This window comes from Diorhabda carinulata, chromosome 5, assembly GCF_026250575.1.
Source record: "Diorhabda carinulata isolate Delta chromosome 5, icDioCari1.1, whole genome shotgun sequence".
Taxonomy (NCBI): Eukaryota; Metazoa; Arthropoda; class Insecta; order Coleoptera; family Chrysomelidae; genus Diorhabda; species Diorhabda carinulata.
The window spans coordinates 20,575,015-20,589,215 of record NC_079464.1 but is presented as its reverse complement, the minus strand read 5'-3'; the positions used below and the strand labels follow the sequence as shown (position 1 = coordinate 20,589,215).

Sequence of the window (14,201 nt, the reverse complement as noted above, 5' to 3'; positions counted from 1 at the left end):
TTTCTTTTGTTCATTAACCCAAGTATAATAAAAAAATAAATATTTTCTTTTTTATTTAACATATTATAGGTGGTGTGATTAAATAATAGTTTATTGAATTCAGAGGCCCCTTTCAGAGGCTCTGTCAAGAAATATTTTCCTTTTAGCACATTTTCTATTTCCGAAAAAAAACTAGAAGTGCTAAATCTGGTTAGTGAAGCGGATTTTTTCAATGTTTATTTAATAACAATCAGAATTTACAATTCTGTAGGTTATTTTGTTAACTTGGTGAAAGAAAAACCTCGCATATGTCCTAGATGAGACTCCTCCACATTTCATTTTGATTCTGTTGACCATCTTTAGTCTTCGTTCGTCTTGCATCAATTATTTGAGTAGGATATTAATATGTGATTCCAGAATATGGTGATGCATTTGGCTTCTCTGTTGTATTGTTTCTTTTACCGTTGCAATTAGAAGGCCTTCGTGTATCATCTGGTTTGAAACATCGATAATAGCTCATAGATTCTTAGATTGAGGTAATACTAAATTATTAGCTGATGTGTCTTTTGCTGACTGTATCATAGCGCGGTCACTGAAAGTTGATAGTGTTTTTGGTCTACCTATCACAGCACTAAATTTTGATTCTGAATCTCAGATGGTTATACTCGATTTGCTGGTACAACTGCACAGTTCTAGTCCATCTCTTTAGATTGGAATGATGACAGTTTTGTACAAAAAGATTCCATTTTACTTTTTACCCAGCAACCAATAAAATTCTCACATCACAAGATGTAAGTGTTTGCGTTTCTTTTTAATGTCTTCTCCCAAGTGCATTCCTAGATATATAATGCAAGTTTATTGTGAAACTTTCTTTTCTTAGTGTAAAAGTTATATATTTGTTAATGTTAAAGTTTAGTTTCCACCATTTCAGCCATTCTTCTACTTCGATTATAGTGTTCTTGAAATTTTGTGGATATTATTATAGGGGTCATTCTAAAATCTGTTGCAGAAAATCATAACAATAGATCTTAATATAGAAAAAATAATTAGGTTTAATTTAGAAGTAAAGGTATTGTAGATAACATTATCATAACATTTTCCGTATTTTCAGATTTTTAGAGGATTTAATAGATCTGGGTACAAAAAAATAACATCTGTTACCATAATACATTCACTAGCGGTTAAACAACAAAAACTTTTTCTTTTTCTTTGGAATCAAAATTAAATTTATTATCCGACAAAAGACCACGACCATCTGTGTACCACTCTCTATCTCCCTCTTCTCGCCAATGAATTCAAAACTTGTTATTTGCCATTCTTATCACTTGAAACTTCAACGTCATTTCGATCCAATCAGAATAATTAGAGAGAAATAAAGATTGATATATCCATGTTCTTTCTGTGACTGTGACCAGTCCATTCTCAGGTACTGCCAATACAAGTGTAGATTCAGCCATAGCAACACCGTTTTCAATACAACATAACCCCCATCCCTGATCATCTATGCCTGCTATGTAATTCGTACCACCGAATCAAACAACTCCCTTCTTACCCTCTGGCTCAACAACAGCCCCTCGGAACAAAAGCTCAAGAGGAAAGTCCCACATCCGTCCCTCCGGCTGCTGGAATCTACCTCAACTTCCCATATTCATAAGATGAAATCCTTTCTTCTCATCACTTCATCGCTCGTCGGAGCTGCAGGTTTACTGAGGTTTCCCTGTAACCTGGTAAACAGGTTCAAACAAAAAAAACTCACAAAACTTACAGGAAAAAATCACCAAACCGAGAAGAACCGTTTTTACTCCCTAGAACTCTCTTTTCTGGCCAATTGTCGTTCGCTTTTCCTCCTTTCCAGCCAGGACAGCAAACACAACCCCACGCAACCTTCACAACTCCAGCCCTGCAGAGGAGCAACTCCTAAATCAGGGCCAACTCGATCAAACCTCCCTCCTATAGCAAATTTCCCTATCTTACCCTTTTCCAACGAATCTCTCTCTCTCTCTCTCTCTCTCTCTCTCTCTCTCTCTCTCTGTCACTGTTAGCCGTTCTGGTCCACTAGTCATTGAGACGTTATCAACGATTAACCCACTCACACGTATTTTGCACTAAAATTTAACACCAATAAGCTAACCCATAAATTACGCTCCTCATGTGACTTAATAGTGGACAATCATTTTATTATATGATTAAATAATTTACACCCCCCAAAATTGTTGTAATTTCAATATTCTAACCTGAAAAAACTCAAATCGACGCGATTTATGGTTTCATAAAGTTTTAATTACCTGACAAAATAAAGTCATTTTACAAGCGAACTTAAATACATGAAGTTAAATCATAAAGATATTACAGATAGAGTAGGCATGCTATAGGCGCCCATACAAGTGGGAGCGTCTGGCCGATAGAAAGAGAGAGAGAATAATTCATGTATTGCTGTCTCTGTCTAATGGCGCATGCGCGTTGATTACATTTCGTGTCACACTTTACCGTTGCTCGTTGAATCAGAGACACGCATGTGCAGTACGCAACAAAAGAAAGAGATAGAAATACATAAATGACTCTTTCTCTTTTCAATTGCAAGACGCTCTCACTTGTAGGCATGCCTACTCTTTTGGTAATATGTCTATGAGTTAAATAAAAGTAAACATGACAGCACTTAAAAATGTCATTAACAGGATCGCCAACATTTCACAATGAAAAGCCGCAAGCTTTAGATTAAATCGAGGGCGAATCAACTGCTGCAATGGTCGTATCTCCTGCGAAGTTTTCAAATTGTTTTAATTTTCTGCTGGAGTCAGGATTTTCTGCTGCACATGCGCAGAAATAAGCTATTTACTTCTTGATTTAATCAAAATCTCCAATTTGTCTGCCAGAAGAATATATATATTTTCCGAAAGCACGTTATTTGGAAGGACAAACATTACTTATTTACATTAAAATTATGATTAATAGGCGTGTTTTATTATTATGTTTCCCCAAAGATATTCGTTTCAATGAGAAAAGTGAACGACACAATCATTTTTCTATACAAAAAAGATGAAAAAGTTATAACAATCCATTTGGCTGTTTCACACCGTATAGACAGAATATAGTTACGCTAGGTGTCGTACTATGTAATGCTTGTTGCATATACCAAAATAGAAAAGTGAATTTAAAATTAATCATTAACACATCTCTTGTAGTTACATTTTAAAATTCTAGTTTCTTTTCTCAATAATGTGAAAATTATGAATATATGCTTGAAGTTACCACAGAACTTAAAATTTTAATCTGTCTATTTCGTGCTTTACGTAAAAATTGTAACTGTAAAAAATGATCTGTTGTCACGTCAGCACGTTGCTCGAAATAACATTCCATTTGGTTGTTCCACATCCTATTGACAGAATATGGTTATGCTAGGTGTAATACTATGTAATACTTGTTGCATATCATACCAAAATAGAAAATTGAATTTTAAATAAATAATTTACACATCCCTGGTAGTTACTTTTCAAATTTATAAATTATTAAAATATATAAAATTCTAATCAAGTTACCACAGAACTAAAAATTTGAATCTGTCTGTTCCGTGCTTTACGTAAAAATTACAACTGTCAAAAATTATCTGTTGTATTTGGTGGTGGTAATGAAAGAATACACGAACATCAAGATATTTCGACATTTATAAGCAAGTCTTTGCCTAAGAAGTTTTGTGTTTTTAATTATGTTAATTAGTGCCCTTCAGGCTTTTAGTTTTGATCAAAGTACTGAAATATATAGTGAAGAAGATATGCCAGCTATAATGAGCAATACAACGTAAGTCAACATACTTTTTGCTCGATAAATTTCTAAAATTAGTTTTAGGTTTTTATAAACGTAATATTGGTCACGTTTTTAACCACTACATACTTTTATTTTTAAAGCGTTCTAACACATCGTGCGAAATTTTAAAAATACAATTAACTAAAGGTATAGGTATTTACTATACGTAAAAGAACTTGATCATTTTTATTATTATACATTGTTTTTATATTGATAGTTATTGGTCGATTGGTTTTGACGGATGTAACCATTATTATTTGGGAACTTTCCACTGCTTATATGTTGAATGCATTATCTCCCAAGTTTAATTTATGTTATATTTATCTTTGTTTAAACGATAGTGTTATTTATATCTTAATGACTGTTTTAAAGGCACGATGAATATTATTTAAACATTGTTATTGATGCATTGTAATTTTTTATATTTATAATCTAAACTATGGTTTCGAATTAATCACTAATACTTATAGAATTTTAATGTGTGTATGGTTATATTTCCATTTAAATCAAAGGTCATTGCGTTCTGAACTCATCATTGAAAAGAATAAATATGTTGAGTGTTTACATGAAGACAATAATTATGATGTTTACTAGAGAATTGAGATTATTTATGACCAATACATGATATTATTTACGATCATAACAGGAATACCAGTATTCTTTCACACAAAAGATCTAGTATAATAAACTCATTTAAAAACTGTCACCATTGGTTTTATTCAACAGCTTTTTCAGGATTTTTTTTATATTTGTGATAAACAAAATGTTTGGATAGTTAATTGCTTAGTAAGAATATTTTAGGATCATTTTATCATCATTTGCTAATATTACAGATAAAAGTTTATAAGGCAATTATTATCTAATTGAAAATATTTATATTTCGAATGATATCTCAATAAAAATGGGAAAAACAGTGATTTGCAGAAATATGTATATATAAACATATACCAGTATTTATTTCTTAAGAATATACACTGATAATAAATTTACTTAATCATTTAATTAAATTTTATTTTAAAGAATAAAATAGAAATTAACCACTTGTTATGCAATTAATAGGAGGATACCAGAATAAAATTTTTTTTAAGGGGTTATTATTATAGATAGATGGCGTTTTCAACCCTTCATGGAAAGCAGAAGAATTTTCATTTCTGTAGCTCTAGTTTCGCAGAGTAGTAAAGCATATTATGTCTACATGTTTTGTTTGTCAAAAAAAGTTCATAAAGTTTACGTTTGAGCGCTGACGCGCATCGTTCGTTTTAATATCGAACCCCCAAAATTGTTTCTATGTGAAACAAAAGGCACAAAATTATTTTTTAATAACTAGGGATCGTCAAGTTTTAAATATCTGGCAGATCTTTTTTTTTAATTTTTCAAAAATTATAAATGCACCTAATATTTGATTTACGCACCTAAAAAGCCCCTCACATACGATAACTTTTTAGTTCATTTTTTTTACTCGGGCGAGCTAATTTTATAGATGTCGAATATCATTGATAGTATAAGGCCACGGGGAAAACGATCAAAGTCCAATTTTTTGCCAAATTCAGGTTACACGGGATCATATTCACTGAGTTATAACAGTCAAAAGATTGGTACCACTGGGAAAGAACGATCATAGTCCATGCTCTGACGATCAAAGGCGATTAAAGTCCATTTCTCTCCCCTCCACAAATATATCAGCTGAGTCTTCTCTCGTTACTGTGTTCTGGGACAGACAAAAAAAGAACTTTACGTTTATACGTTTTCTTCACTACCCAGTACAATGAAACGATTTCAAACTGTTGAAGTGGTCTTTTCCATAAGAGATCACTCTTATATGGAGGAAGATAAGGACATGAACCTTGTGAACCAGAAATCGTACACTGAGACACCCGATGACTGGAGGGATGTACTCAGAAACCAACAGAATCAAACCTTCATCGTTCACAGTAATTAACTGCGGCAATGTGGTAAAATTTGAAACTTGGATTGATTTTTTGTCTTGTGTCTACATTCATAGTTCGTAGGTGTGGGCAACCGTGAAGCCGTTGAGCACTTAGACCTTCAGATAGACCTGTAATGCTCCACTTGACGATACCAAAATCCGATGTCCTTTGAGAAGCTGATCAGGCGCTTTGGCTTGAACCCTCTGATGTCGTTAGGCAGGTTATGGGGTTTAAAAGGCGCCCGTGTGAGTGCAGGGCACTTACAGATAACGTGATCTGCAGTTTCGTCCTCCTCCATGCACCAGCGGCACTCCGGATAATCCGTGATGCCCATGGTGTGAACGTTATGTCTTAGATGGCAGTGTTCGGTTAGAAGTCCGATCATTAGTATGATGTCGTCTATTTAGCTGGAGCAGTTGTTTGGTGAGAGACGAGCGGGGTCCGTCTATATGGGTGATTCCGTTCTAACTGTGATATTCAATGTCCTGTATTGTTTTTTTGTACTAGTCATTAATTAATAATCAATTAATAAAAATTTTGTGTTAATTGAATAATTCTTAAGATATTTAAACATTATTTTTATACAATATAACTTGCCACTTAAAGAAAACTTATACTACATCACTTGAATGTCAGTACCGTGTCATGTCCATTCCTAGAATTTACCGATAAATTATTAATTTTTTTTGTCGTAACAAATGATTTAAACTAATTACCTTATAAATTCTAATGTTTATGATCAAACTGAGGAAAATTGATGCACTTGTTGTTTAATATCTTAAGTTACCATGTCAGTACCGTGGATAAATGAGTCAGTACCGTGGAACTCAAAATCCGACATTTGTGTCTTGCTCGTGATACTTTGAAGTTGTAGTAAATTCCTCTTAGAGTTTTATTTTTACAGTAAAATAGATGAATAATATGCATAAAAAAGTTAGAAAAGTTAAATTTTAAAATCTTGAAATTTTGAATACAAAAAATCACAGTTAGAACGGAATCACCCATATAAGCATTTGTCCACAATTCGAGTGCTGAAAGTCGACCAGAAAGAACCAAATTTTTTGTCACACAAATCAAATTACTTTGGGAACAACGTTGAAGCGAATTCGGTAGTAAATCAGGGTACAAGGAAAAAGTTAAGAAAGTTTTGTACGAGACGTAGGCCAACTTGAAAATCTGTACAATGGAAAACTGGTCATTAAAAAGGCTAAATTAAAGGACCCCCTTCATTTAAAGTAGTTCTTGACCAATTCAGATGCACAAAGATTCGACGACTCACTGGTCACTGCCCTTGTTGAAGAGTTGAAGAAGAAGATGACATCGAGTTTGTAGATGACCTACCAATTGATGAACCTCCTCAGTGGCTATGTGGCAAAAACGATCAGGGTTCATATTTATTTTTAGTTTTTAAATAATTTGTTTAGGTTCAATGTACTTTTAAATTTGTTACAATGTAATAAATGATGTATTACAGCATCAAGACTTTTAAAAATTTAATTACCTCCATTTTTAAGCTTTTTATTCGATTTCAAACTTGAAAAACGTAATGTTGAAAATTTTTGTTTTTGGAACTGTGACCGTTCTTCCCCGTGATCCTTCATATCCACAGTATTTTTACGTAAAAAATTTCGAATTGTTTATTATTCTTATAATAAAATAATTCACCGTATTTTTTGATCACACCTTGTATTTAATACGTTACTAATTATGTCGCTTAAGCAAAGGTATAGTTTACGTTGTCACAATAATTTACCGTTGATATTTAAACTCGTATTCTACACACTATCACGACTAGATTCTCTCCAAGTACTGTTAGTTTCCAGTTGTTTTTTTTTATACTAAATAATCAATTATAAGGAATGTGGCGCTGTTAATTTTCCTTTTATCAACAAGCGTCCTTCAACCAGTTCCTAGTTTGATTTCAAAGACGTTCGCGTCCGGTTCTAATTTGATTTCTCACTAAAACTTCAAATAATTTTTTTTTGTGTATTGTGGTGTGAAAATAATCGTTTTAATGGCCGAAGGAGAAAGGTATTAATTACATGTTATGACTTACCTTACCCACTGCACTGCGTCCCGCGGTCAACCGAACGTGTAAAGGTCTATACTTAGCCAATGTAGTATAATTAGTTTACAGAAGTATTTGGTGCAAGTCTTCGGGGCGCAATCCACCTACGACCCTTATATCTTTTTTCCGAGCTAAAGTTCAATTAATGTAACTCAACCTTTATTAAAGTAAACCTAACCTAACCAGAAAATGGAAATGTTCCTTAGTCTCTTTTACAACATCAAGAGTCAGTTCTCAATTCGAATGCAAGTGAAAGTTGAACAACAATTATATTCTATTTTTTTCTTAGTGTACGTCTTTTAGCTTTCTAGCCAAGTCTCTATCTGCTGAAAATAAAAACTTTCGTTCAATTCATAAATTCGGCCTATAAGTCAACTAATCCATTTATTAGCAAAACTGTAGGTGATAATTCTCTAGATAAATGGATTCTACAACGAAAACGCTAAACGCTGTCCTTTAATTTGACAATCTATCAATAAAAGCTCGTGTTGATTGCTGCAAAGACGTCTGACTATAAGATCGTAACAGGTTAGAACAGGTAAAATAGGATTAAACCCGAAATTAAATTGGGCGCTTCTGATTTTCTAGATTTTCAGAGGTTTTCGGTTACTGAATTAAGCCTGGCAACTCTTAACAAAATTACGGGCACGGGTTTTCGAATTTTTGGAACTTATAGTTGAAAAAAAAATTGAAACGCAAATAACTCGAAAACTAAGAGCGATTCGAAAAAATTACCCAAACAAAAAATGTGGAGCATAAAGTTTTCTACAAAAAAGGACTTCAGTCATTTTTTCTGCGTAAATCTCCCTCAACGCCGAAAGCCGGAGTACCAGCATATGGAAACTGCTTTTGGAAAATTACCTCGTTTTCAAAATATCAATATTTTCATGTATTTATGTTTCTAAATGTTCTTGATTTTAAGTCTCTTTTGTTTCAAAATTAGTTTTTTGGTAATTTTATACTTTCGCGGTCCCCTCGTTTCTTGACTCTAGAAAATCGAAAAATCATCCGATTTCGAGGAATTTTTAAAAAAATTTTTGTTTTATGGATTTATGAAAAAAAATATTGTTTTATGACTTTAAATGTGATCATAAACGCACTTCTTTGCATATAATCGTTCATAACTTTTTTACAAGGCATCAAACGCAATTCATATATATTTTTTGTTAATCTAAACAACGAATATTTTGGAAAAAAAATTGAAAAATGTCTGTTTATCCATTTTTTATCTCTAACAGTTAAAGTTAGTAAGATACCATTTTTTTAATGGTGAAAATTTTCAATTTTTCAAAGTTATCTTTTAATATTGTACACTTGATTACAATAAGTGATTTTAAAAATGTTTCTGATCATAAAATTTTACTGATAACTCAACACATTGACTGCCAACTACAAAATAACTCATAATTCACCTCCCCTGAAGAGTTTTTTTTACATAATTCAACTAAGTAATAAAAGTTTTTTTTAAAATCCTACATTTTCGATACCTTTCAGTGATAACTTATATCCAATTATAAATATTTGTTTTTGTCTATCTCAAAACTTATGTAGCGACCCTCGTATCATATTTATAACTTATGTAAAGGCGATTGATTTTATTTTTTCAGGAATTCATTATTAAGTAGTAAACGTTCCGCCAGTAGCGTGTCCGAGGCCGATTGCTATAACATGTCTCTGGGCGCCGGGCCTCTGTGGTGGTCCTGATGCCCCTGGGGAAGCCAGGGGTTCGTCGCCGCCTCCTTTGCGGCTAACTTTCCGCACCGCCCGCCAACCCTGGGAGGCAGTACTTAAAGGACGCACGCTCTACGTAGCGTTACCTCCGCAAGTACTACCCGAGGGTTCTCGCGAGGCGTTCGTCGGGCTTCTCGAGGCTGCCGAAGAGCAACTCAAATGCGAGCATGTAGTCGTGGTATGTAGTAATAATTTCAAATATTGATTCTTTTTCTCCTATACATTAATTTTTTTTTTAAATGAAAATTCTTCATGGAAAATATGCTATGTTATAAAATATACGTAATTTTTCGACAAAAATTGGATGAGAAACGCGATTTTCTGTCCGAAGAAGCCATTTTTTGTCCAAATTGAAGAAGGAGAGTCATTTTTGTGCAAATTATCTTTTAAAGATGAATTTTTCGAAAAAATTTGGATGAGATACGCGATTATTAGTCCTAAGAAGTCATTTTTTGTCCAAATTAATAAAGGCGAGCCATGTTTGTACAAATTATCTTTGAAAAAATAATTTTTCGACAAAATTTGGATGAGAAGCGCGATTATTAGTCCTAAGAAGTCATTTTTCGTCCAAATTAATAAAGGAGAGCCATGTTTGTACAAATTATCTTTGAAAAAATAATTTTTCGACAAAATTTGGATGAAAAACGCGATTTTTAGACCCAAGAACCCATTTTTCGTCCAAAATGGATAAGAAAGAGTCATTTTTGTACAAATTATCTTTGAAAACAATTTTTCAACAAAATTTGGATGAGAAGCGCGATTTTTAGTCCCAAGATGCCATTTTTCGCCCAAATTGTAAAAGGAGAGCCATATTTATACAAACTATGTTTGAAACATCATTTTTCTACAAAATTAGAATTAAAACGCGATTTTAAGTCCGAAGAAGCCATTTTCCGCCCAAATAAAAAGAATAAGCCATTCTTGTTCAAATTATCTTTGGAAAATAAATTTTTCGACAGAATTTGGACGAGAAAAGCCATTTTTAGTCCAAATTCGGGAAAGCTACTTTTTTACAAAATTGACTTTGGAAAATTAATTTTGTGTTGAAATGAAATTTGTATGTTATTTTTAGTTCAAATCAAATTTGGACAACATATTTTCTGACAAAAAATCTAGAATATACATTTTATGTTCAAATAAAATCTGGAAAAGCTATTTTTGATAAAATTATAGGGCTTGGTTGGAAATCATCCAAAAGGACCTTTCAGATACCTTATAAACGCTTATGTAACACAAAAACATGTTATAATGCGATAAAAATTCACCTATTCCAATAAATTATGGTTTTACGTGAAATATCACAATAATTCGTTGATCTGTTGTTAAGCTAGAAATTTTCTATAATACGAAGGCTACGGCTGTACTGATTCGTAGCTACGGCTGTACTACTTTGTGGCTACGGCTGTACTGATTTATTTTCATTAGTGAAAGGCACTGCATTTGTATTAGAATTAATACTTCTTCTGTTTTACCGTATAGATCGCTACTTAAAGACCATACTTATCGTTTCTCTGTTTCTCTATACGAATACCTCAAAATTTAATTAAAACAATTTAATCACACATTCTAATCATACCATAGACCACGATGTTAATTGTCTACCTGCATATTTTCAATAATGATGTTCTTGTCAAATAGAAGTAAACGTTTTCTTTCAAATATTCCCAAAAAAATAAGTCAAAGGTATCAAATCACGTGATCATGGTGGTCAATTGACAGTAGCACGATATAATATGATACACAAGGCCATCGAATTTTTCGTGGTAACTACTCGGTAGAACTCATTTTCGAAGAAGTACTTTCCGATGATGCCAAATAGCTCTTTTTCTTCACTTCTTCACTTATGTATGTTATCCAATTATTCAGCGTCTTGATAACGCTTGAAATGGTCAGTAGACTTCAACTTTTCATTCGACTAAACTTTGCAACCGTGTAAATTCGAGTCTTTTGTTGTTGTTTTGATGTTGAACTAATGATCACGATGGCAAGTCGATGTTGACAGGTTTCTGGCCACATTATCGCGATCTGCAGCAAAGTTGTTTGTCCAAATCTCCTACAGACCGAGTTTGCCGAAGTTCGCGTATAGTTCTTCCGATTTTGGGCGCATTTGGTCGATTATTCTGAACAAAAACGTAACCAAACGATCGATTCTGATGTTTACTATCAACAATTATTAAAACTGGATGAAGCAATAAAAAAAAACGACCAAAATTGTCAAATCGGAAGGCTACACAGTGAAGTGATGCCATATCCTCCATACAGCCCTGATCTGGCACCATCTGATTACAATTTATTTCGAAGATTATAGAATTTTGAAACTTTCACAAATGACTATGACCTTTAATCGCACCTGGTGCTGATAAGGACCAGAAATTTTTTGAGCGAGGAATCATGAAGCTGAAAGAAAGATGCCAAAAGGTTATTGAGCAAAATGGAAAATATATAATTGATGAAAAACTATTTTTTGTTTTATTTTATATTACAAATCCGAAATTACATGGTTGCCAACCTAATAATAATTATAGTTGGATCATCTTTCACTATAATCAACTTGAATTTGAAGTTGTATTTTGTTTGTCTATTTGAATTTTATTGGACTACATCTAGAGTGCTGATGATGCAATACACATTTTTATGTTAATCGCGAGATAACAAATTATAATATATTTTTACGAATCCATTACTACATTCTGAATTATTATTGCAGGTATTATAAACTGCGCAATAAAATATCAGTTGTTGTTATATATCAGTAAATGATTAAGCATTTTAAAATTGTTGGTGTTTGGCCAGAATCGTACATTCGTGGTACGAGAAAGTTTCATAATATTTTTATTGTCTGTAATTTAAGCGATTCTCATTTATGTAAATAAACCTTTCTATTCTCCCACTCCATTCTAACTCGACGGTTTTAATATTTAATAATAACCACACGCTTGGTGTGTTTCAGATATTAACATAAAATGAGTTTAGAAGATAAAACAACTATACCGTAATGTTTTTCTTATTCCTAAATTATTTAAACTGTTTTCAAACACTTACACTAGACTTAACTAACTTATATAATAATTATTATCAACTATTCATTATGACTTTTAATTATAAACTGAATCTCGCTGCTAAACAAGCTCGAATATATATCAAAATGGAATTTCTAGAATTCTAGGAAGTTAACAAACAAAACAAATAAATAAACAGACGGTAATTAGAGTAATTTAGGTTGCATACGCCCGATTTTCTTGACATTCTAGTATGTTATACAGTTTTTTATGCTGAAAATCAGGTTTTGAATATGTAATGTATGTTTTGAAAATAAAAATATCAAAATGGATCGTATATTTTATAATTATTGTGTATTATAGAATGGGCAAAAACTTTTAATGGGTAGTGTATTTCCGGTTTCGAAACAGGCGGTATTTACATAAAAATACGGGATATTTGTGTTTAGCCACCGGAGCTTACCTTTGAGGACAAAACATCCCGGAATGTTCGAAAAAACTAGGGTGAGAGGAAGAAGACTACGCGCGAAACCGCGACGCGATAAAGGGGTGGTGGATGTCTAATAGGACGTGTTTTCTTATCCGCGCGCATGTGTATCTTTTAATAAAATTAATGTTTTTTTCATTATTGACAGGTTTTTGCCGCCGACAGACCAGACAGGGCCGTATTAGTCCGGACTTTTATGTTCTTGGGCTTCGCGGTGTTGGCTCCAACGTCTCCGTTAGTACCGCCATCTATGGCTAATGGCAACGTGTGCATGCTCTACAATATCGAATGAAACAGTTGCTATAAATAAGCCTCGGACGTCACCGAGTTTTGTTCACGTTTTCATTATTTAAATTAGATATTGTAATTAGATTCGATGATGTTTTGCAATTTTAACTAATTCCTCAGTCAAGGGGAAAATATTTATCATAATTTTTTCAATAAATATTTAAAATTTTCTTTGCACTTCATCATCGGATAAATTTTTTCTTAAATTAGTTGTGAGGTAAATTAGCAGGTTTACGGTAAGCACAGCTCCTAGAATGAAATTTCTCTTTATCGTAATGAATTTACAGTTTTTAATCGAAAATTTTCAATTGAATTTTTATTTTCTATGTTCGTATGTTATGTTAACTTTCAGGTGCTGTGTTTCTACGTCAATTTACATTTAGGTTAAGATTTGATTGAAATTTTTAAATGCTATATCTATATGCTTACGTAGTTTTAACTGGAATGTGAACAAAACTAGACGAAAAATAATCATTTAGTGTGGAAAGTTTATTACGCCCCTATATATTATGAAAAAATTGAAAAAAAATTTGAAAATGATTAAAAAATTTGAAAAAAAAACACGAGTTTGTATTGTTTTAGGTTAGGTTTCATTTTATTCTTGAATAATACACTATCATCTTTTAGGGTTAGGTAATAATTTTAGTTTTTATTTTCTGTGTATTTCAATTTCTTACGTAATAAAATAGTTGATATTCAGTATATTTTGCGTTTAATTTACCGATAACTAATACGTTTGTGTTCGTTTCCTGTATAAATTTCATTTGCATAAACATAAACCGTTATCTCGATTCGAATTTTATATAAACAATTAATAATAAAAAAATAATCGACGTAGTAAAAATTAATTTACTGCAGATTTAATTTCCTGTACGAGGACAAAAAAGTTATGGAAGAAATGAAAACTTATTGAAAACATA

At 32.5% G+C, this 14,201-nt stretch overlaps 1 protein-coding gene across 1 annotated transcript; it reads left to right on the top strand.

The window, feature by feature from the left end:
• Positions 1-3,580: 3,580 nt before the first annotated feature.
• LOC130894246 (ornithine decarboxylase antizyme 1) lies at positions 3,581-13,983 on the top strand. Its single transcript, XM_057800915.1, is given in 4 exon segments — positions 3,581-3,774; positions 9,384-9,477; positions 9,479-9,685; positions 13,142-13,983. Coding segments are annotated over 4 exon segments (537 nt in total). The 5' UTR covers positions 3,581-3,682; the 3' UTR covers positions 13,286-13,983.
• Positions 13,984-14,201: the final 218 nt, after the last annotated feature.